Source organism: Muscardinus avellanarius (genome assembly GCF_963383645.1).
Source record: "Muscardinus avellanarius genome assembly, chromosome: 11".
NCBI lineage: Eukaryota > Metazoa > Chordata > Mammalia > Rodentia > Gliridae > Muscardinus > Muscardinus avellanarius.
This window is the reverse complement of record NC_137797.1, coordinates 71,337,274-71,361,493: the sequence shown is the minus strand read 5'-3', so window position 1 is coordinate 71,361,493 and position 24,220 is coordinate 71,337,274. Positions and strand designations below refer to the sequence as shown.

The following is a 24,220-nucleotide window of genomic DNA, read 5'->3' as shown; positions in this document are numbered from 1 at the left end:
CTCACTAAGTAGCTGAGGCTGTGAACCAGCTGTGATCCTCCTGTCTCTGCTTCCCAAATGCTGAGATTACAAGTATGTGCCACCACGCGGGGGCCCCAGCTTTTATTTTAATTTGAAACAGGGTCCAGCTAAATTGCAGAGGCTGACCTTGGGATTATATCGGAGGCATGGGCAGTTGTTCCCTGCCTCCCTCCTCCCCCCCACACACACCCTTTTTTTTTTTTTTCTTAGTGGTACTGGGGGTTGAACCAGAGGCATTCTACCTCTGAGCTATACTCTCAGCCCTATTTTATTTTTGTTTTTGAAACTGGGTCTGGCTTAGGTTGCAGAGAGTCTTGCTGTGTTGCTGAGGCTAGCTGTGATCCTCCTGTCTCAGCCTCCCAAGTACTGGGATTATAGGTATGTGTCAACATGCCCAGCTCCTCCTTTGCCTCTTTAAAATGGTTGCTTATGTACCTGAGACATACATAAAATAAAAATGGTTGTTTTAGGGCAGTGAAATTTTAGATAACTTTTCGTTTATCCAAATTTGTTTGCTTCTATATTTAGTAAGAATGTTGTTTGTGCTATTTTATATGTCTTAGTATCTAACTTTTTAAAATTCTTGATTCTACAGAGCGGAGGCTGTGTCTCACAGACACATATATTCACCATGAATATATTTGATCGGAAGATCAACTTTGATGCACTTTTAAAATTTTCCCATATGTAAGTGGTTTAATTTTGTGCTTTCTTACTGCTTTTCCTATTGTGTCTGATTTCTTTCCTAGTTTATTTGTTTATTTTGGTACTTGTGATTGAACCCAGGGGTACCTCTGAGCTATACCCCCAGACCTATTTTATTATATTTATTTTGGTGGTACTGGGGGTGGAACCCAGACGCTTTCTACCTCCGGGCTATACTCCCAGATCTATTTTATATTTTATTTGGAAACAGGGTCTCACTAAGTTGCTGAGAGCCTCACTCAGTAGCTGAGGCTGGCTTCAAACCTGTGCCATCCTCCTGTCTCAGCCTCCCAAGCGCAGGGGGGATTACAAGCGTGCACCACCACGCCCAGCTTATTTTTTATTTTGAAACAGGGTCTAAGTTGTGGAGGGCCTCATAAGTTGCTGAGGCTGGCTGCAAACCAGTGATTCTTCTGTCTAAGCCTCCCAGGAATTATAAATCTGTACTACCATGCCCAGTTTTTTTTTTTTTTTTCCCAGTACGGGGGATGGAACCCAGGGGCAGTCTACCTCTGAGCTATACCTCCAGTCCTATTTTTTATTCTTTATTTTGAAACAGGGTCTCACTGAGTTGCAAAGGGCCCCACTAACTCAATTTGTGTGCCACCACACCCAGCTCCCAGGTGTTTTTTTTGTTTTGTTTTTTGGGGTTTTTTTTTTTTTTTTTTTTTTTTTTTTTTTTTGTGTGTGTGTGTGTGGTACTGGAGAACCCAGGGACATTCTACTTCCGAGCTATACCCCAAGTCCTGTTTTTTATTTTTTTATTCTTTATTTTGAAACAGGGTCTCAGTGAGTTGGTAAAGGGTCTCACTAAGTAGCTGAAGCTGTCTGCAAACCACATCCTCCTGTCTCCGCCTCCCAAATGCAGGGATTGTAAATGTGCACCACCATGCCTGGCTTATTTTTTATTTTGAAGACAGATTTTATTAAATCACCAAGGCTGGCCTTGAACTTGTGTGAACCTCCTATCAGTTTTCCAGTACTAGAACTATAGGCACCCACCACCACATCCAGCGAATTTAAGGTTTTGTTAAGGATACTTGGGAAGCTGAGACAGGAGGATCATAGGTTCTAATCTAATCCTCAACAACTTTTAACAAAAAAATTTTTTTTTCTTGCAGTACTGAGGATGGAACTCAGTGGCTTCAATCTCTGAGCTACACCCCCAACCCTACTTTTTATTTATTATTTTGAAACAAGGTCTCTCTGAGTTGCAAAGGGTATCACTAAATAGCTGAGGTTGTTCACGAATCGTAGTCCTCCTTTCTCAGCCTCCCAAATGCTGGGATGAAAAGCAATTACAAGTGTGCACCACCATACCCGGCTCAAAACCCTGTTTTAAAATAAAAAATAAGCCAGGCATGGTGGTACATGATTGTAATCTAAGTATTTGGGAGGCTGAGACAGGATCACAAGTTCAAAGCCAACCGTAGCAACTTAGCAAGGCCCTCTGCAATTTATTGAGACTGTTTCAAATTAAGAAAGAAAATGGTGCTGGGCCTGTTGGTACACGCTTGTAATCCCAGTACTTGGGAGGCTGAGACAGGAGGATCACGATTTGTGGACAGCCTCAGCTGCTTAATGAAGCCCTCTGCAACCTAGTGGACCCTACTTAAAAACAAAGAATGAAAAATAGGAGCCGGGCGTGGTAGTGCATGCTTGTAAACCCAGCATTTGGGAGGCTGAGACAGTAGGATCTGGGTTCAAGACCAGCCTCAGCTACTACTAAGTGAGGCCCTTTGCAACTCAGTGAGACCCTATTTCAAAACTAAAGAATAAAAAATAGGGCTGGAGGTGTTGCTCAGATGTAGAATGCCCCTGGGTTCCATCCTCAGTACCCAACCCCCCCCCCCAAATAAAATAGGGCTAGAGTACAGCTTGGAGATAGAATGCCTCTGGGTTCAATCCCCAGTACCACCACAAAAAAAAAAAGATGGGGTTAAGGTATAACTTGGGTGTGGTGGTACTGTAATTCCAAGGGCAGCTCAGACAGGAGGATCACAGGTTCCAGGACAACCTCAGTAAGTAGTGAGACTCTCATTAACCTAGTGAGATCCTATTTCAAAATTAAAAAAAAATAAATACATGGAACTTGTGTAATTCCCCTGGGCTCAATCCTCAGTACTGCAAAAATAAATAAACCAGAGAGCCAGGTGTGGTGGTGCACACAGTGCTTTTGAGAGGCTGAGACAGGAGGGTCACACAGGTTTGAAGCCAGCCTCAGCTACTTAGGCTTTCAGCAACTTAGTGAGACCCTGTTTCCAAACAAAATATGAAATAGGTCTGGGAGTATAGCCTGGAGGTAGAAAAGCCCCTAGGTTCTACCTCCAGTACCACAAAAAAATAAAATAAAAATAAATAAATAAATAAACCAGGTGTAGTGCTGCATACTTGTAATCCTAGTACTTGGGGAGATAGGAGGATTGCAGGTTCGTGGACAGCCTTAGCTACTTAGTGAGGTCCCTTTGCAACTCAGGGAGACCCTGTTTCAAAATAAAGAATAAAAAAATAGAGCTGGGGTTGTAGCTCAGAGGGTTCCATCTCCAGTACTGCAAAATAAATAATGAATAAATAAATGGGGCTAGAAGTGTAAGTCAGATGTAGAATGTCCTTGGGTTCAGTCTCCAACACAAAAAAATTATTATAAAGGCTGAGCATGTAGCTTAGGGAAGAGCACTATGTGTAAAGCCCTACTTTTTTTTTGTTGTTTTTTTTTTTGTTTTTTGTTGTTTTTTTTTTTGGTGGTACTGGGGTTCCTGGAAGCCCTTGTACCTCCGGGCTACACTCCCAGACCTATTTTTACATTTTTATTTGGAAACAGGGTCTCCTAAGCCAGCGCGCGGGGCTGGCTTCGAACCTGCGCGATCCTCCTGTTTCTGCCTCCCAAGCGCGGGGATTACAAGCGTGCGCCACCACGCCTGGCTATAAAGCCCTACGTTTAATTCCCAGCATCACACACAAAAATTCTTTTAACCTATTTTTCAAAACTTTTTTTGGGGGTACTGAAGGTTGAACCCTCTGCTTCTGAGCTACACCTCTGGCCCTATTTTATTTTTAATTTTGAAACAGGGTCTCCTAAGTTGCTGAGGCTGTCCTTGAGCCTGCAATCCTCCTGTCTCCACCTCCACAGTACTGGAATTATATGTGTGGGCCACTACATTTGGTAATTTTTTTTTTTTTTGGTGGTACTGGGGTTCCTGGAAACCCTTCTACTTCAGAGCGACACTCCCAGACCTATTTTTATATTTTTATTTGGAAACAGGGTCTCCTAAGCCAGCGAGACTGGCTTTGAACTTGCGTGATCCTCCTATCTCCGCCTCCCAAGCGCAGGGATTACAAGCGTGCGCCACCATGCCTGGTGCAGAAATTTTTTTTAATAAAATATACTTGCCCCAAAGTACTTCAAACTATTTTTAATTTAACTTTCATATACTCCCCCAGGGAAGAGAGAAAAGAAAATAACACTTAGCTTAGAGACGAGATTGTTCCAGATGTGATGGCTATTGTGAATATTCTTTCCTAGAACCCCCTCTACACAGCAGCACCTGAAGAAGGTCTATGCCAGCTTTGCCCTGTGTATGTTTCTGGCAGCTGCAGGAGCCTATGTCCATGTGGTCACTCATTTCATTCAGGTAAGAATGGGTTTCTCTCTGGTTATGGCACAAACTGCATTAGGAAAAAATCAGCTCAGCAGGGTAGTCCATTTCCATGCCTCTCCTTAATCCTTATCAGTAGTGTGAGATAGGAACTCAGCAAGCCATTAAATCATAACACATAAACCCGTTTAAATTTTCTGACAAGTGTGCCACTCTAGATACTGAAAACAAAATATCTTTTGTGTGTGTGTGTTTGTAGGAATTGAACCCAGGAACATTCTACCTCCAAGCTACACCCTCACCCGATTTTTTATTATTTTATTTATTTATTTGTGTGTGTGTGGTACTGGAGATAGAACCCAGGATCTTATTACCTCCGGGCTACACTCCCAGACCTATTTTATATTTTATTTGGAAACAGGGTCTCACTAAGTTTTGAGAGCCTCACTAAGTAACTGAGGCTGACTTTGAACCTGCATGATCCTCCTGTCTCTGCCTCCCAAGTACTGGGATTGCAAGCGTGTGCCACCATGCCCAGCTCACAAAGTATTTTAACCTTGACATCTAGTGGTGTGTGCATGTTGACATACAAGACATGCTACAACCCCAGTAAAGCATGAAGTGCAAGCTGGGATTCTTTCACGTTGTAGCCATTCTGTCTCCTCTGTTCTTGATTACCTCAATGACCATTACATACTTGAGTATAAAACACTGATTAAAGTGGATTTTCAGGAGAGGCGGAATTTAGATTTTTATGGATTTGATCCATTTTATTCTTTGATCACGTGTTATCTGTATGGTTGAATGACACCTTTAGCAGCTCATTTCCCTGTGTTGAGGGAGGGTTGAGTTTGGCTAGCAGTAGAAGGCACAGTTTAAAGCCTAATTAAAAAGGTAGTCTTAAAGTCCAAGTCTTATTTCTCTTTAACATAAATATACATTTTGTTTGTGCTGGCATTGCCACTGTAGAGAACTATCCTTTGCTCACATATCTTCTGGCAAGGGAAAATTATTGCACATACTCAGAGGACTTGCATCACACACGTACACACATATACACATACTGAGAATTAACCCCTAATGCTTCACACATACTAGGCAAGTGTTCTGCTACTGAGCTACATCCCCAGCCCTTTTCATTTTTTATTTGAGGTAGGGTCCTGCTGAGTTTGCTCAAGCCTGCCTCACATTTGCCATCTTCTTGGCTAAACCTCCCAAGTAGCAAGGATTATAGGCATGCACCACTGTGCCTGGCTGCTTTTTTTTCTCTCCTCTCTCTTTTTTTTGGGGGGGGATTGAACCTAGGGATATTCTACCTCCGAGCTACCTCCCAGCCCTTTTTTTTTTTTTTTTTTTTAATGGTCTCACTAGGTTGATGATAGCCTCACTACTTGCTGATGGTGTCTTCAAACCTGTGATCTCCTGCCTCAGCTCCCAAGTACTGGAATTACAATCATGTGTCATAACAATGGTTGGGGGGGTATACCTCAGGTAGAAAGCCCCTGGGGTTCAATTCTCATCACCAGATAAAAGCCCTAAAGGGCTCTTTTTCTTCTGCAAATGGAATGTGTTTCAAGCACTTGTCATTTTGGCTCATCCTTTCTATTTGTTGAGCAGAACTCACTTATAGTTTGAGCTGATGGACTACCCAAGCCAGAATAGCCTCCAGCAACCACCATCAGCTTCAAAGCTTCTGGTTTCTCTCCCCATCCCTAAGAACGCACTGCCCCTGCCCCCCCCCCTCCCGCCCTCAGCCTCCAGGTTAGAGGTATATATTGGGCAGTTCAAATGAGTGTTTGAACCCAGAAAGGTCTATTGCAGAATATATTTGAAACTTCAAGCATTTAATTATTGACTGGCTCTGACAGGCTGGCCTGCTTTCTGCCTTGGGCTCCTTGGGGTTAATGATTTGGCTGATGGCAACACCTCATAACCATGAAACTGAGCAGAAACGACTGGGACTTCTTGCTGGATTTGCTTTCCTTACAGGTAGGTTAAGGGATGTGTTTAATTGTTAGGAAGGGGAAGGATTATGTTTAGTATCTCTTTAGACTAAAGTTGAGATTTATTTATTGTATTAATTCTGAGTTAACTCTATTGGCATACTTTGCCTATTCCAGTTGTATATTTCTTCAGAAGACTTCTGTTTGTAGAGAGTCATCTCTGCTGTGATTTTTTTCCCCCTTTTTTTTTCTTTTGGTACTGGGGATGAAACCCAGGGGGTGAGCTGTACTCCAGCCCTATTTTTTAGTCTTATTTCTGAAACAGGGTCTCACTGGATTGCAAAGGGCCTCACTAAGTAGCTGAGGCTGTCTGCGAACCGTGATCCTCCAGTCTTAGCCTCCCAAATGCTGGAATTACAAGTTTGCACAACCACGTCTGACTGGTAGTCTTATTTTTTATTTATTTATTTATTTATTTTTGCGCGTGTCTAGGGGTGGAACCAAGGGACATTTGACTTCCAAGCTATACCCCTGCCCTATTTTTTATTGTTTATTTTGAAACAGGGTCTCACTAAGTTGTAGAGGCCCTCACTAAGTAGCTGAGGCTGTCAGCAAACTGCGACCCTCCTATCTCAGCCTCCCAAATGCTGGGGTTACAAGTGTGCACCACCATACCCTGCTGTCTTTTTATTTTTGAAATAGGGTCTCACTGAGTTGTGAAGGACCTCGTTAAGTAGCTGAAGCTTTCTGCAAACTGAAATCCTCTGGTCTCAGCCTCCCAAATGCTGGGATTACAAGCATTCATCACCACACCGACCTGGTCTCTTTATCTGTACTATCATCAGACTTGTGTTTGAATATGATTTTCTTTGTACTGTTTATCTCTTTTTTTGTGTGTGGTACTGGGAATTGAAGGTCTGGGATGGATGGAACCCAGGGGCATTCAACCTCTGAGCTACACCCCTGCCCTATTCTTTATTCTTTATTTTAAAATAGTCTCACTAAGTTATGGAGGGCCTCACTAAGTAGCTGAGGCTGTCTGCGAATCGCGATCCTCCTGTCTCAGCCTCCCACATGCTGGGATTACAAGCGTGTGCCACCATACCCGGCTTAAGAGAGTGTATTTCTTATTTGGAAATAGGATCTCACTAGGTTCTGAGAGCCTCACTAAATTGCTGAAGCTGTCCTTGAACCTGAGATCCCAAGTACTAGGATTACAAACATGGGTCACCACACCCAGCTAGTACTACTTTTTTTTGTGTGTGTGGTACTGGGACTGGAACCCAGGGGCCTTCTACCTCCAGGGTACACTCCCAGACCTATCTTACATCTTTTATTTGGGAACAGGGTCTCTTAAGACAGCTGAGGCTGGCTTCGAACCTGCACGATCTTCTTGTCTTAATCTTCCAAGTGCTGAGATTTCAAGTGTGCACCACCACACCTGGCTAGTACTACTTACTTCTAATAGGAACCTACGATCCTCCTGTTTCAGCCTCTCAAGTACTGGGATTATAAGCATGAGTCGCTACACCTGGCCCAAAGCTAGTTTTCAAAGGCATTAAAGAGTAGAATTATCAGGAGAGGAAATAGCCAGAGTAGAAGAAATACTGGGCTAGAACAGGTTGAACTCCCATTGGCAGGTGTCCTGCTGCAGAACCGGTCTGGCCTTTCTCTGTTACAAAGGGAGTCTTGCATTACTGCGTGGTTGCTGGCCACCAACCCTGCATTTTGTCCTAATTCCTAATCTGGCCCACGTTATAGTCTCTCATCATTCCAACTTGAAACTATTTGAGATGCCTCCTTTTTTTCTGGTTTCTATTCCTCCTGGAATCATCCATGATTTTGAGCTAAAGCAGACAATTTTATAGTTTTATCTATAAATAAATGCCTCAGGTATATATTCTCTTAAATGATTAAGGAAGAAAGGGAGATTTAATTACTTTAGTTTACATGCTTGTATTTTAGGAGCATGAGCATGCCTGTTTTTTTTTGTTTTGTTTTGTTTTTTGTGGTTCTGTGGATGGAACCCAGGTGCATGCTACACCTCCAGCCCTTTTTTTTTTTTGTATGTGTTGTACTGGGGTTCCTGGAACCTCTCCTACCTCCCGGCTGTACTCCCAGACCTATTGTATCTTTTTTTTTTTTTGGGTGGTACTGGGGTGGAACCCAGAGGCTTTCTACCTCTGGGCTATACTCCCAGACCTTTTGTATATTTTATTTGGAAACAGGGTCTCACTAAATTGTTCAGAGCCTCACTAAGTAGCTGAGGCTGGCTTTGAACCCGTGCAATCCTCCTGTCTCAGCCTCCCAAGTGCGGGGATTACAAGCATGCACCACCAAGCCTGGCTCACTTTTTTTTATTTGGAAACAGGGTCTCCTAAGCCAGTGAGACTGGCTTCAAACCTATGCGATCCTCCTGTCTCTGCCTCCCAAGCATGGGGATTACAAGCGTGTGCCACCACGCCTGGCCTCCAGCCCTATTTTTTATTATTTTGAAACAGGGTCTCACTGAGTTGCAGAGGGCCTCACTAAGTAGCTGAGGCTGTCCTAGAACCACGATTCTCCTGTGTTAGCCTCCCAAATCCTGGGATTATAAGCATGTGCCACCATGCCCGGCTCATGCCTGTGTTATTAATCAGCTTTTGAATAAGGGTCCCCTTTAAGAGTTTTTGGGCTGGGTATGGTGGTGCATGCTTGTAATCCCAACATTCAGGAGGCAGAGACTGGAGGATCACAGTTTTCGGCCAGCCTTAGCTACTTAGCAAGGCCCTTTGCAATTCAGTGAGACCCTGTTTCAAAAAAAGACTAAAAAAATAGTTCTGGGGGTGTAGCTCAGAGGCACAGTGCCTTTGGGTTCCATCCCTGGTACCGCAAAAAACAAAATTTTTGGAACTGGACGTGGTGGCACATGTCTATAATCCCAATACTTGGGAGACTGAGACTGGAGGTTCACAGTTAAAGGCCAGCCACAGCAATTTAGGCCTTCCACCACTTAGTTAGATTCTGTTTCAAAATAAACAAAAAGCTGGGCGTGGTGGCGCGCTCTTGTAATCCCAACATTTGGGAGGCTGAGACAGGAGGATTGCGGTTTATGGACAGCCTCGGCTACTTAGGCCCTTTGCAACTCAGACCCTGTTTCAAAATAAAGAATAAAAAAACAGGGCTGGGGTGTAGGTTGGAGGTAGAATGCCCCTGGGTTTCATCCCCAATACTGCAAAAATAAAATAAAAACTGGGCATGATTACCCATGCCTGCAATCCTACCTGGGAAGCTGAGATAGGAGGATCACAGGTTCAAGGACAGCCTCAGCAAGTAGCGAGACTCTCATCAGCCTAGCGAGACCCTGTTTCAAAATAAAAATATAAAGCTGGGGGTACAGCTTGAAGATAGAGTGCCCTGGGGCTCAATCTCCAGTACCACAGATAAATGGATTAATAAGTAAATAAACAAGTGATTGCAGGCATGGTGGCACAGGCTTGTAATCCCAGTACTTGAGAGACTGAAACAGGAGAATCGTGGGTTTGTGTCCAGCCCTAGCTATTTAGTAAGGCCCTTCACAGTTTAGTGAGACCCTGTTTCAAAATAAAGAATAAGCCGGGCGTGGTGGCGCACGCTTGTAATCCCCACGCTTGGGAGGCTGAGACAGGAGGATCGCACAGGTTAGAAGCCAGCCTCAGCTACTTAGTGAGGCTCTCAGCAACTTAGTGAGACCCTGTTTCCAAATAAAATATAAAATAGGTCTGGGAGTATAGCCCAGAGGTAGAAAGCCTCTGGGTTCCACCCCCAGTATCACAAAAAAAAAAAAAAAAAAAGAATAAGGGCTAGGGTGTAGCTTGGAGATAGAATGTCCTTGGATTATATCTTTAGTATTTTAAAACGTAATAAAAAAGCCGGGCGTGGTAGCGCACGCTTGTAATCCCGCGCTTGCGAGGCTGAGACAGGAGGATCACACAGGTTCAAAACTAGCCTCAGCTACTGAGTGAGGCTCTCAACAACTTAGTGAGACCCTGTTTCCAAATAAAGTATAAAATAGGTCTGGGAGTATAGCCCGGAGGTAGAAAGCCCCTGGGTTCCACCCCCAGTACCACCAAAAAAAGCCCCCCAAAAACGTAATAATAAAAATAATAAAATAGTGCAAAATAAAATAGGGCTAGGAGTGTAGCTTGGGAATAGAATGCCCCTGGGTTCAATTCCCAACACCACAAAAACGAAAGAACTTAGGCCGGGCGTGATGGCTCACGCTTCTAATCCCTACGCTTGGGAGGCTGAGACAGGAGGATCGCACAGGTTCGAAGCCAGCCTCAGCTACTTAGTGAGGCTCTCAGCAACTTAGACCCTGTTTTCAAATAGTATAAAACAGGTCTGGGAGTATAGCCCGGAGGTAGAAAGCCCCTGGGTTCTACCCTCAGTAACACACGCACACACACACCAAAAAAAAAAAAACAAAAGAACTTTTGGTAATAATGTGTTCTGGGATGGTTTGTTTCCTAGGAGTTGGCCTGGGCCCTGCTTTGGAGTTCTGCATCGCTGTCAATCCCAGGTAACTGTTTTAGTAGTTTATGTCTTTTTTTACCTTAAAGAATATACCTTCTAGCCAGGCATAGTGGCACACACTTGTAATCCCAGTACTTGAGAAGCTGAGACAGGAGGATTGCAGATTCCCAGCCAGTCTCAGCAATTTAATGAGGCTCTCAGCAACTTAGTGAGTCCCTCTTTCCAAATAAAAATGAAATAAAATAGGTCTGGGGGTGTAGACTGGAGATAGAAGGTTTCCACCCCCAGTAGCACAAAAAAAAGACTGGGTATGGTGGCATGTACTTGTAATTCCAATACTTGAGAGGCTGAGACAGGTGGAGCGCAGGTTCAAGTACAGCCTCAGCAAGTAGTAAGACTCTTATCAACCTAGCAAGACTGTTCCAAATAAATCAAATCACACCCGGGCGTGGTGGCACATGCTTGTAATCCCAGCATTTGGGAGGCTGAGACAGGAAGATCGCGGTTCGAAGACAGCCTCGGCTCCTACTTAATGAGACCTTTTGCAGTTCAGTGAAAGCCTGTTTCAAAAAAATAAAGAATAAAATGCCAGGCATGGTGGCACATGCTTGTAATCCCAGCGCTTGGGAGGCTGAGACAGGAGGATTGCACAGGTTCAAAGCCAGCCTCAGCTACTTAGTGAGGCTCTCAGCAACTTTGTGAGACCCTGTTTCTAAATAAAATATAAAATATTTGGGAGGCTAATATAGGAGGATTAAAGGTTCATAGCCAGCAATTTAGGCCCTGTCTCAAAATAAAGAAATAAAATAGGGCTGGGGGTGTAACTCAGAGGTAGAATGCTCCTGGGTTCAATCCCCAGTACCAGAAAAGAGAGAGAGAGAAGCCTTGTAAATATAAGCCACATACCCAAAGCCCTCAAACTCTTAATGGTTCATTTTTTTGCCAGCATCCTTCCCACTGCCTTCATGGGCACAGCAATGATCTTCACCTGCTTCACTCTGAGTGCACTCTATGCTAAGCGCCGGAGCTACCTCTTTCTGGGAGGTAAGTGTGGACGAGGAAACAGCAGAGCTCTGCTCTGGCTGGAAATCTCACCAGGATTCTTTCCCTTCCTCAATTCCCTGGTGACTGTTGGGTTGATATTAAAAGCCTTCATTTTGGAGAATGTAAAAAATGGCCTTAATGAGAGTGCTTTACTTTGCTTTGGCTTCTCTCACGGAACTTTTGCTGTGTCTTAATAGGTATCTTGATGTCAGCTATGAGCCTGATGCTCATGTCTTCCCTGGGGAACCTTTTCTTTGGATCCATTTGGCTTTTCCAGGTGAGATTTTTCATAGAACTTTCTAGCAGCCATTTATGGGGATTGAGCCCAGGGGCATTCTACCTCTGAGCTACATCCAAAGCCCTATTTTTTCTTTCTTTTCTCTTCCTTTCTTTCCTTTTCTTTTGTTATTTATTTGGTGGTACTAGAGGAACTCGGGTTTTTTTTTTTTTTTTTTTTTTTTTTAATCTGGGCTTATATTCCCGGACCTATTTTATACTTTATTTGGAAACAGGGTCTCACTAAGTTGCTGAGAGCCTCACTCAGCTGAGGCTGGCTTCAAACCTGTGCGATCCTCCTGTCTCAGCCTCCCAAGCGTGGGGATTACAAGCGTGCATCATCACGCCCAGCTTATTCTTTATTTTGAAATAGGGTCTCACTAAGTTATGGAGGGCCTCACTAAGTAGATGAGGCTGTCTGTGAACCTGTGATCCTCCTGTGTCTACCTCCAAGGCCTCTTTTTTTTTTTTTTTTTTTTTTTTTTTTTGGTGGTACTGGGGTTCCTGGAAACCCTTCTACCTCTGGGCTACCACTTCCAGACCCATTTTTTATGTTTTTATTTGGAAACAGGGTCTCTTAAGCCAGCACGGCTGGCTTTGAACCTGCGCGATCTTCCTGTCTCTGCCTCCCAAGCGCGGGGATAAGCGTGTGCCACCACGCCTGGCCTCGTTTTTTTTAAATGTTTTGGTTGGGGTTGGGATTAGGGCTGGGGTTGGAGTTAAGAGTTTACTATGTGCCTCATAATGCTTTTTTCTGGCTAACTCTAAAGCAGGGTATGCTAGAAGTCCTCCAGGATCCCACCTTTGGGAAGTGCCCTCCAAGCCTTCCCACCTAGCCCCTGTATGATGCAGCCTCTGCCACAGGTGAAGGCACAGGGCAGACATAGTTGGGTGTAGCTGAGAATGCAGGTTGCTCAGATATCATTGGTCCCAGGTCAGTCTGGCAGCATCCTATTGTGGAAGCTTCTCACTGACTTGAAATTGGAAGTAGAATTGTGCCTTGGGAAGCAATATGATCTTCATCCTTATTTATTGGGTTAGTGTTTGATATACTTTGAGGTGGCAGAGAGCCAGAAAATACGGATTTTTTTTTTCTACTGCAACTACGGACTATATGATAACTTCATCTCATTTTTCTTTTGTTAGGCAAACTTATATGTGGGGCTAGTGGTCATGTGTGGCTTTGTCCTTTTTGATACTCAACTCATCATTGAGAAGGCTGAACATGGTGATAAGGATTATATCTGGTGAGTGTGATGTTTGTATCTGGTGTTTTTGATGGTAACTGATCTGTAATAACAGAGGTTGGGGCATACCATTCCATTCCACTGCTAAAATTATTTGGCCAAGCATTAGGAATGTGTGTAGTAACATGGTTCGGGGATTACCTATCAGCAACTTTGTTTTCCTTACTTCCTGAAAGGTGTTGGATTTTATTTTTTCTGTACTTAGGGATTGAGCCCAGGGTCTCGCTAGTTGGCAGAGGGCCTAAGTAGCTGAGACTGGCCATGAATCTGCAATCCTCCTTTCTTGCCTTCCAGGTACTGGGATTATAGGCATGTATCACCATGACCAGCTAGGAATTGGATTTTTTAAAACCAGATTTAATAGCCAGGCCTGGTGGCCCATGCTTGCGATAGTACTTGGGAGGCTGAGTCAGGAGAATTGCATGTTCATAACCAGCCTCAGCTACTTAGTGAAGCCTTTCACAACTTATTGAAACTCTGTTTCAAAGTAAAGAATAAAAAATAGGGCTGGGGGTTTGTTTTATTATTATTTTTTCATTATTATTATTTTTTTTGATGGTACTGGGGTGGAACCCAGAGGCTTTCTACCTCCAGGCTATACTCCCAGACCTATTTTATTCTTTATTTAGAAACAGGGTCTCACTAAGTTGCTGAGAGCCTCACTAAGTAGCTGAGGCTGGCTTCGAACCTGTGTGATCCTCCTGTCTCAGCCTCCCAAGCGCAGGGATTACAAGCGTGCACCACCAAGCCCGGCCTATTTTATTTTTAAATAGGGCTGGGGGTTTAGTTTTGAGGTAGAATGCTCCTGGGTTCAATCCCTAGCACCACAGAAAACAACAATAAAAAAGCCAGACTTATGTATATGTATTTTAGAGTTTTCTTCCCATTTACAATGGCAGAATTGAAATCAAAGCCTCATACATACTAGCAATCTGTCACCGAGCTATACCCCCAGCCTTAATAGCTACCTCTAGGCAGGAGAGAGGGTGGTCTTTCTCTATTCTCTCTCTCTCTCACTCTCACTCTCACTCTCACTCTCACTCTCACTCTCACACTCTCTCTCTCTCTCTCTCTCTCTCTCTCTCTCTCTCTCTCTCTCCCTCCCTCCCTGTCTTTCTCCCTGTCTCTCTCCCTCTCCCTCTCTCTCCCTTCAGTATTCTTCAGTATTAGGAATGGAACCCAGGGCCATTCTAGTTCCAAGCTATACCCCAACCCTATTTTTTATTCTTTATTTTAAAACAGGGTCTCACTGAGTTACAAAGGGTCTCACTGAATAGCTGAGGCTGGCAGTGAACCGTGATCCTCCTACTCAGCCTCCCAAATGCTGGGATTGCAAGTGTGTACCACCACACCCAGCTTTCCATAAATTTATTATTGAGCCCTCTGAACCCTATTTCCTTCCTTCCTTCCTTTCGGTACTGGGAATGGAACCCAAGGGCATTCTACCTCTAAGCTACACCCACAGCCATATTTTTTTAATTCTTTATTTCGAAACAGGGTTTCACTGAATTGCAAAGCACCTCACCAAGTAGCTGGGGCTGGCCACGAACCACTATCCTCCTGTCTCTGCCTCTCAGATGCTGGGATTACAAGCGTGCGCCACCTCACCCAGCCCTTTTTATTTTTTATTTTGAAACAGGATCTCGGAGCCAGATGTGGTGGTACGCGCTTGTAATCCCAGCACTTGGGAGGCTGAGATAGGAGGATCACACCGTTTTGAAGCCAGCCTCAGCTATTTAATGAGGCTCTCAGCAACTTAGTGAGACCCTATTTGAAAATAAAATATAAAATAGGTCTGGGAGTATAGCCCAGAGGTAGAAAAGCCCCTGGGTTCCAACTCCAGTACCACAAAAAACAAACAAAAAAACAGGATCTCATTAAATTACAGAGGACCTCACTAAGTTGCTCAGGCTGGCCATGAACCTGCAATCCTTCTGTACTGGATACAAACCTGCACCACCACTCCCATCTCCTTTTACTCGTTATAGTCTCTGTATTACTTTTTTTTTATTTTTGGGGTACTGGGACTGAATCCCCAGGGGCATTCTACTTCCAAGCTACTTCCCCAGCCCTAATTTTTATTCTTTATTTTGAAACAGGGTCTTACTGAGTTGCAAAGGGCCTTACTAAGTAGCTGAGGCTGGCTTTGAACCGCTATTCTCCTGCCTCAGCCTCCCGAATGCTGGGATTACAAGTGTGTGCCACCATGCCTGGCTTCTGTATTCTTTAAATCTTGGATAAGGAAAAGCAGATGTGTGTGTGTGTGTTTTAGGGTAGTAATCCTTTCAAAGTCTCATAGTAATTAGTAATTCAGGGTTCAGATTTGAGCTTTTACACAGTCCAAAGCCCTTGTGGCTTCATTGATTTGAAAAGGATCCCAGACACCAGATTTACTTCCTTAGTTGGGGTGGAATCTCAGAGAAACTGATTTGTGGGTGAAGTAGAGTTTATATTCTTCCACTTTGTTGGCTTGTGGGTGGAGGAAAATGGGAAATGTAGTCCTTACTTGGTTGTTCTCTTTCAGGCACTGCATTGATCTCTTCTTAGATTTCGTTACTCTCTTCAGAAAACTCATGATGATTCTGGCCATGAATGAGAAGGTTAGTCAGCTTACAACCCACATATGAAAGAATCTCATCTCATCAGCATCTCTGTGTACATCAGATCTGAAAACTTTTCATACATTGTGTAGGTTCAAGGTAACGATAAGGCAGGCCACTAAGCAAGAGGCAAATGTGAAACCTTCAGCTGATGGAGAAAAGAAATAAGAAAAACAATCCTTTTTTGTCCTCCCCGTAACTAATCCCTGAGATTAGTATCAAAGGGAAAAGAATTTCAATGGCAATAAGAACCTATTATTTGGAGAACTTAAAGGTTGTAAAGATAATTATGACTCAGAAAAAGATAATGGATAGGGGGTCATATAATACTGGCAGCCATCTTTTGTAAATTTCAAAAATAGACTGATAATAGCCACATGTCAGTTTTAATTTCTTTTCCAAAAAAGCAGTCTGTAGTCTATACAACTTCCTTAACATCTCTGTGATCCCATTGCTCACCTATAAAGTTGAGTTAGTTATGGCACATCTGTCATGTCTGTGTATGAGCAAAGGTACTTAATAAATGCTCATTGATAGTTTTACCTCTTAAGAAAAGAAGAAGTGATCTGTATTAAATAGTCTATCCCAGCGATGGGGGAACAAATGAAACTGTAAGCTTTTCATTACAGACCTTATTCTGGAACCTGAGTACAGTAGTAAGGGAGGCAGGGAATTAAATGAGATTGATAGACTAAGCACCAAGCAGTGCCCCAGTTTACATCAGAGCAACTTAGCCTTTATTCTTTTAACACATTGGGCTTCCACCTAAGATTGAGCGATGGGTCCTCTGGGCTGGGTTATCTGTGAATGTCTGCTTATGTTGTGGATTCATGCCCACCCTCTAGGGAGGAGCACTTTTCAGGCCCAATGGAAAGTTGGGGTCTTGGCCTTGAGTTTCTGGGATCTGAGCTATGGTGGTGGTTGTAAGTGGCTGAGGACGATCAGGCAGCCCACCCAGGTGGGTGGGGCTGGGGACATCTGCTTAACTGCTGTTCTCTGCCAGCAACTTTGGGGAAAGACCACCAGTGAATGATGGTTGATGTTTGTTTTTTGTTGAGCTCGAGGGAACATGTCCAGATCCCTTCTAATTGCTAACCAAAGGCTCATTCAAGACTTTTTCAGTCCTGGAGATTGGCGCCAGTGACTGGTTCGTGCTAGGCAAGCACTTCACCATTCAGCTGCATCCTTGGCCCTTTTTATTTTGAGACAGTTTCCTTCAAACTTGAGACAGTCTCCCTACAAACTTGGGGTCCTTCTGCCCCAGCAGCTAAGATTACAGACATGTGCTACCATACCTGACTCCACTTCAGACTTCAGGCCTGCATGTCAAATGCCAAAAATTAATTGTGTGATTTTTGTTTGTTCATTTATAGGACAAGAAGAAAGAGAAGAAGTGAAATGAGCATTCAGGCTTTCCCAGTTTGACTTCTTGTCCCTCCACCCTTCATTTCCTCTTTGCACACATTGCAGGTGGCGTGTTCTGTGATAATGAAAAGCATCAGAAAAGCTTTTGTACTTTGTGGTTTTCTCTCTTTTGAATTTTTGATCAAAAAACTGATTAGCAGAATATAGTTTGGAGTTTGGCTTCGTATTTCTGGGGGGTTTTCCTCACCCCCTTTTCTGTCAGCCCATCTGTAGCCTCTTGATCTGCATCAGGTCCACTGTGGTGAAGAGTGGGTCCAGCCGAGGGAGCAGACCCCGGCAGTCGGCACTCCCCCGCACCTCACCAGGTGGGCCCAGACATTAGTAGAGCCTCCTCAACCAGGCTTCCTTCGTGTGGTTTGCACACAGTTCCTGTGAGACTGGGCAATGTCTTTGCCATTAGGAAGGAGTTTGATGGTCTCTTGGTTAACTCAGACTTGTTATATATCTGAACTGTCAGCCCTACAAAGAAAGCAGAACCTGCCTCCCTTGCTCATTTGCTTCCTCTGCGCTGCCCCCAAGCTGGCCTGGCAAACACCTTTCTGCTTTGCCATCACTGAGGGAGTGTGGACTGGTATGTGTTCCCTTTCCCACCCTGCCTGACCTTCAAGGAATCTGCTTGTTTACATCCATGGAGTGGGAGGATTTCTGCCAAAGGAAAGACTAATTCTTGTCAGGCATTTATGGAAAGGCTGAGTACATATGGCAAAGTACAGATGGCATATAGTATTCCTGGATTGTTCCTGGCATTTATGTATTGTTGGTGGGGTTTTTTTTTTTTTTTTTTTTTTTTTTTTTTGGGGTGTTGCTGGGAATTGAACCTAGAGGCATTCTACTCTCTGAGCTACACCCCCAGCACTATTTTTGTGGCTTTTTTTTTTTTTTCCTTTTTTTTGCGTGTGTGTGGCACTGGGATGGATCCCAGGGGCATTCTACCTCTGGGCAGTACCTCCAGCCCTATGTTTTGTTTTGTTTAAACAATCACACTAAGTTGCTGAGGCTGGATTCCAACCTGTGAATCTCCTTTCAGCTTCCCACGTACCGGGCTTACAAGCATGCACGACCACACCCGGCTTATTTTTTGTTTGGAAACAGGGTGTCATTAAGTTGTTGAGAGCCTCACTGTATTGCTGAGGCTGGCTTCAAACCTTGATACTCCTGCCTCAGCCTCTCCACAACACTCGGCTCTTGGTGGTTTTTAAAATTGGTTGATACCTTAGTTTCTGAATCGCCTCCACCACGAGGACTGCTATGATCAAATGTTCCAAGAGAGGAAGGATAGGGAAGGAGGACGGTTGAGCCTCCGGGGCTAATTATAATGAATCCTGCAGTCTTCTGAGTAGGAACCAGTGGCCAAACGTGCTCCATTCCCTGCAGCTTCGTGGTTACAAGTACGGGTGGGCAGTCCTGGTGTGGATTACCTGCTTCTTCCCTGTGGGTTACCACAGCCAGCTACGCAGGGGCAGTGTCAGGGGTGCTCATGCCTTGGGCTACGCATGGCTTTTAGTGCAAGGGGACCAAGCCATTGAAAGCTCATTACATATTTGGGGCTCTCCCTGTTCACGCCCGGTGCGTAGTCTGATGCCACGGCTGCTGGTTTCCAGTACATGTGTCACGGTTTCATCCCATGAAACTGTTCCTGTAGCATCAGGCCGTCCAGAGTGGCTTGCTTCCACTGAGGATGCTGCCCCGCCTCTGGCTTGACTGATTAAAGAGACTTCCTTCTAAGCCCCCATTAGCAATTCTCCAAAAATTTGTTGATTCTCTGCAAGGCCTGAGAATCTGAGTTCCACCTCTTGAAGCCAAACTCCACCTCTTGTGCTTTTTTGCTTGGGATAAAGAAATTGTTCTTTAGAAACAGTGCCAAGAATGACAAGATATAAAGAAACTACTTTTAAAGGAAATGCCTAACAGATTTTTAATACAGGTATCACTGTAATTTCTACTTTCTTTTCTAGTTTCTTGGTTTTCCAGCTCAGGCTGCATACTATTAACTCATACTGTGAAGACAAAGGTGTTTTTGATTCAAAAATATATGATATCTACATAGTTTGTAAAAAATAAAGATAATTCCTTAACCTTTCCTGATGTTTGTATGTATTAAATCAAGGGCGCAGATTGACAGGGGCTTTGGGTGCTGTCTGGCTTGCTAGAGGGGCTGAGAATGGGACTGGAGCGTCTGCTCTTAAGATGTGGATTAGAACAAGGAGCCCAAACACACGCACGCGCACGCACGCGCCTCCACTCTAGTCTCAGTGTGCCACGGTGTTAGGAATTTCTGATACATGGCTCATTTTCTAGTCCTTTCTCTACCCCCACAGCACACCTACCCCTTTACCGTTGATTGTCAGGTAATGGCAGATGCAGGTGGTTGAGATTGCAGTCAGACCTTGGGATTTGGGGATGCAAATGGAAAAGGAACCATATTTACTTGTTCTAGTATTTTTGTTCAACTATAGCCAGGCTGTGTCCTAGGTACATCTGTGAATAAAAGTCCTCGTCCTTATGGAGTTTACATACAAGACTCTTAAGTCAGAGCTGGCACCATCATCAGCTCTTCCTCTAACAGCCCTAATTTACCCAGCTGTTGTCATGTTCCTTGTAGGCACCGACCTTCCTGTTAGGATTTGCTCTTCTGACTCGTTTATTCAGGTTACTTACAGTTGACCTGTTTGGACTCCATTTAAACCTACGCCAGCTCGCCGGGCGTGGCGGCGCACGCTTGCAATCCCAGCATTTGGGAGGCTGGGACCTGAGGATGAAGTTCACAGCCTCAGCCACTTAGGTCCTCCACAACTTAGCAACACCTTGTTTCAAAATAAAGAACAAAAAGCCTGGCGTGGTGCTGCACACTTGGGAATCCCAGCATTCAGGAGGCTGTGACCAGAGGATCGCGAGGCCCTCTGAAACTTAGACCCTGTTTCAAAATAAAGAATAAAAGCCAGGCATGGTGGCGCGCGCTATGTATATCACCACGCTTGGGAAGCAGAGACAGGAGGATCGCGCGGGTTTGGAGCCAGCCTCGCTGGCTTAAGAGACCCTGTTTCCAAATTAAAAAAGTATATGTATAAAATAGGTCTGGGAGTGTAGCCTGGAGGTAGAAGGGTTTCCAGGAACCCCAATACCACCAAAAAAAATACATAAACAGGGTAGGGGGTGTGGCTTGGAGGTCAAATGACCCTGGGTTCCATCCCCAGACCCACAAAAAAATCCACACCAGCAAGGACAGATGTTTTCCCCAATTTGGAAAGATACTCCTTATACTAATGTTCCTCACTTTTTAATCTGGGAGTTGAACCCAGAGGCATTCTACCTCTAAGCTGACACCCCTGGCCCTGCTTGTATGTGTGTCCATGTTTTATGGAAGATTGGACCCTCTTGGGCTTGATTGATTCTACCTCTTGAGGCCCTCCAGCTCTTTTTTTTTTTTTTTTTTTGGTACGGGGGATGGAACCCAAGGAAATTCTTCCTCTGAGCTACACCCTCGGCTCAATTTTTTATTCTCTTTATTTTGAAATAGGGTCTCACTGAGTTGCAGAGGGCCTAAGTAGGAGCTGAGGACTGCAATCCTGTCTCAGCCTCCCGAATACTGGGGATTACAAGCGTGGGCCACCACGCCCAGCTCTCCAGCTCTTATTTTTTATTCTGAAACAGGTCTCAGTAAATTGCTAATGGCCTCACCAAATTGCAGAGGCTGGTTTGAGTCTTCAGTCCTCCTGTCTCAGTCCCCCAAGACTGAGACAGCTTGCCCCACCGTGCTCAGCTTCCTCAGTCTTTTTTCTTAGAGGAAAGGCCATTCCACTTCTGATTTACACCCCAGGCCTATTTTTTTATTCTTTATTTTGAAACAGGGTCTCACTGAGCTGCAAAGGGCTTCACTAAGTTGCTGAGGCTGTCTGTGAACCGTGATTCTCCTGTCTCAGCCTCCCAAATGCTGGAATTACAAGCATGTGCCATCACACCCAGCTCCCAGTCCTATTTTTAATTTTTATTTTGAAACAGGGTCTCGCCAGGCTAAGAGCCTCACACTTTCTTTTTTTTTTTCTTTCTTTTTTTTTTTTTTTTTTTGTGGTACTGGGGGTGGAACCCAGAGGCTTTCTACCTCCAGGGTATACTCCCAGACCTTTTGTGTATTTTATTTGGAAACAGGATCTCACTAAGTTGCTGAAAGCCTCACTAAGTAGCTGAGGCTGGCTTCGAACCCATGCGATCCTCCTGTCTCAGCCTCCCAAGCACGGGGATTACAAGCGTGCGCCACCATGCCCAGCAGCCTCATTACTTTCTGAAGCTGTCCTTGAAACTGCAATCCTGTCTCAGACTCCCAGGTAAGATTACAGGCGTGCACTACTTTGCCCAGCTGAAAGACCAGTCTTTAAAGCTCAGTTTTATTTTTGTTCTGGAAGCAGGCAAAAGGCATGACTTTTTTTTTTTTTTTTTTTTTTTTGCGGGTCTGGGGATGGAACCCAGGGGCATTCAACCTCCGAGCTACACCCCCTGCCCTATTTTTTTATTCTTTATTTTGAAACCAGGTCTCACTGAGTTGCAAAGGGCCTCACTAAGGATCTGAGGCTGTCCGCGAACTGCGATCCTCCGGTCTCAGCCTCCCGAGTGCTGGGATTACAAGCGTGCACCCCCACGCCTGGCGAGGCATGACATTTTGAATGCTCACAATGCCATGCACTGTGCAAAGTGCCTGACATGGACTGTTTAGTATTCTCAGTAGCCCAAGAAGAGGAGAAATTTACTATTACATATTCGTATCAGGCCAGTATGCTGACACATGCCTCTAATCCCAGTACTTTGGAGACTGAGAGGAGGATTGCAGGTTCAAGATCACCCTCAACAACTTAGACTCAGCAACCTAGCAAGACCCTGCTTCAGACCAAAAAGGGCTGTGGGTGTTGCTCAGAGGTAGAATGCCCCTGGGTTCCATCTCCAGTAACACACACACACACACACACACACACACACACACACACACACACACACACTATATATATGTATAATCAAGGTCAAGGTCATGCTGGCAGGCAGTGGCAGGTCCCAAAACATTCCAGGGCCACTGCTCTTCACTGTTATCTGTTACCGACGAGCTCAGTCCTTGTGGGGGGGCAAGTCCACTCGCGGCCGGGAGCCTCAGAAAGATGGGGCAAAAGGCAGGTGATGTCCTGCAGAAACTTATCTGCAGTGATTCTTTCCCCTCTATGAATTCCCTAAGTTTTTAGGTACGACGTTTGGGAAAGAATCTGAGGCGGACAAAGGCTTCTTGAGCCAATGACACTTTATTACAAAAACTCCAAGAAATTTATACCCTTCACCAGTAAAGTTAATAAGAGAAAAGGGAGGTGGGTGTAATTGTGAAATAATAATGAATGACATGTAAACAAAGGTAATAAAACTAGTCCTTCAGCTGGCTGTTGGCCTTCGAGAGATTGACTCCGGATTCTTTTCCAAGGTCTTTGCAGATAAGCAGTCCCAGGGGGCTACTTCCCAAAATAAACAAGCATGGCCAAGGCTTGGGGGTTTCTTGGGGAATCTTCTTTAACTTTCTTGGAACTTTTCATCTTTTTGGGCTCAGTTCATATAGCAAGTGTGGGGAGATGTGGTGATTCAGGTGGATGTGATGGAGTTTCTTCAGGTGTTGGCATCTTATCTTCTAAATCTGAAAGCTTAAGCAAACTCACAACACAGTTTTGCAGGCAAAATACCACAAACAACACCACAAGGTTCTTGGTTTTAATTGTCAGATGTATTTCCTTAACTGTTGAACACTCTTCTTTAGACACAAGCCTGCTAAAGGTCTATCCATCTTTAATAATCCATTTCCCTGTCACAAACCCTCTGCAACCTGCTTTTAACCTTCTAATTCCTTCCTTTCCCAGTTGGGACTTTCTTATGATAAGCTCTTCTTCATGCAAAAATGCTTTTCTTACTCTTACGGTATTTCCTTTCCTTCATACATATATACTTAAAACGTCTGTCCTTTATTTTGTCATATTCATATCTAACCATGCGGTCAGTCTCTGTCTCCATGAATGCTCATACTGAGGTAAAAGTCAACAATCTTTCTCCTTGAGTCTATTGTATTTGGGCAACTAAGTTGTTTATCAACTAAATTGCTTTACGGTCACACACAAGGTTTTTATCTTCTCTGTCTCTAGGCAGGATCTCAAGGGTAAACAGAGTTACCTTAAACTGAGCTACCTTACCGGAGTTAATAGCTTAACCTAAATTAGTGATTGGAATGAGGGTCGGAGGCCATTTGTGATTGCTGCAGCTGGAGTGCTTATCACAGCATCTGAGTTCTGGCCAGTTTTTATTATTATTGAGCAGAGCCAAGGACGTTTAGACAAATTATTAGAGAATTTATTTCCTCAGACTCAATTTCTTTCATAGTCCTGTTCTCACATCACCGGAGCAATTCATGTAGAGAGTTAAAAGAATACTAGAAGAATAATAGTTATGCAAGAATATCTAAAACTGGAAAGATGCTTTTGGCCAGCGAGCACACCTTCTCTCGGGGCTTATTTCTCACTTTGAGATTTTGCCTATTTAACTGCGAAAATGCAGATGCCGAGAGAGCGTGGCTTTTGCTGGTATCTGCAGTTACCCCATGGAGGTAACAAGTTAGTCCTTCAAGGCTGGTGTCATTCTTTTTCTATTGACCCTGGCCAAGGGAGATGGGGAAAAGTTGGAGGAATCTGAGCTAATTTCTTCCACCCCAAATCTTAAGCCAGTGTAGAGAGTATTCCTCACCATTTATTCATTAAGCTGTAGAGGTGAACAAGCCAGGTGGTACATTCCTGGGTGAGTTAGTGAGACTCAAACAGCCAGGTGTGGTACATGCCTATAATTTCAGTACTTAGCTGAGA

At 44.2% G+C, this 24,220-nt stretch overlaps 1 protein-coding gene across 1 annotated transcript; it reads left to right on the top strand.

The window, feature by feature from the left end:
• Positions 1-652: 652 nt before the first annotated feature.
• TMBIM6 (transmembrane BAX inhibitor motif containing 6) lies at positions 653-17,323 on the top strand (the record flags this gene model as incomplete). The annotated part of the gene is made up of 9 exons (XM_080706079.1): positions 653-708; positions 4,250-4,358; positions 6,191-6,311; positions 10,757-10,805; positions 11,706-11,803; positions 12,001-12,080; positions 13,226-13,326; positions 15,851-15,926; positions 17,300-17,323. The coding sequence occupies 9 exons, from the start codon at positions 653-655 to the stop codon at positions 17,321-17,323; spliced, it is 714 nt and encodes a 237-aa protein (XP_080562205.1).
• Positions 17,324-24,220: the final 6,897 nt, after the last annotated feature.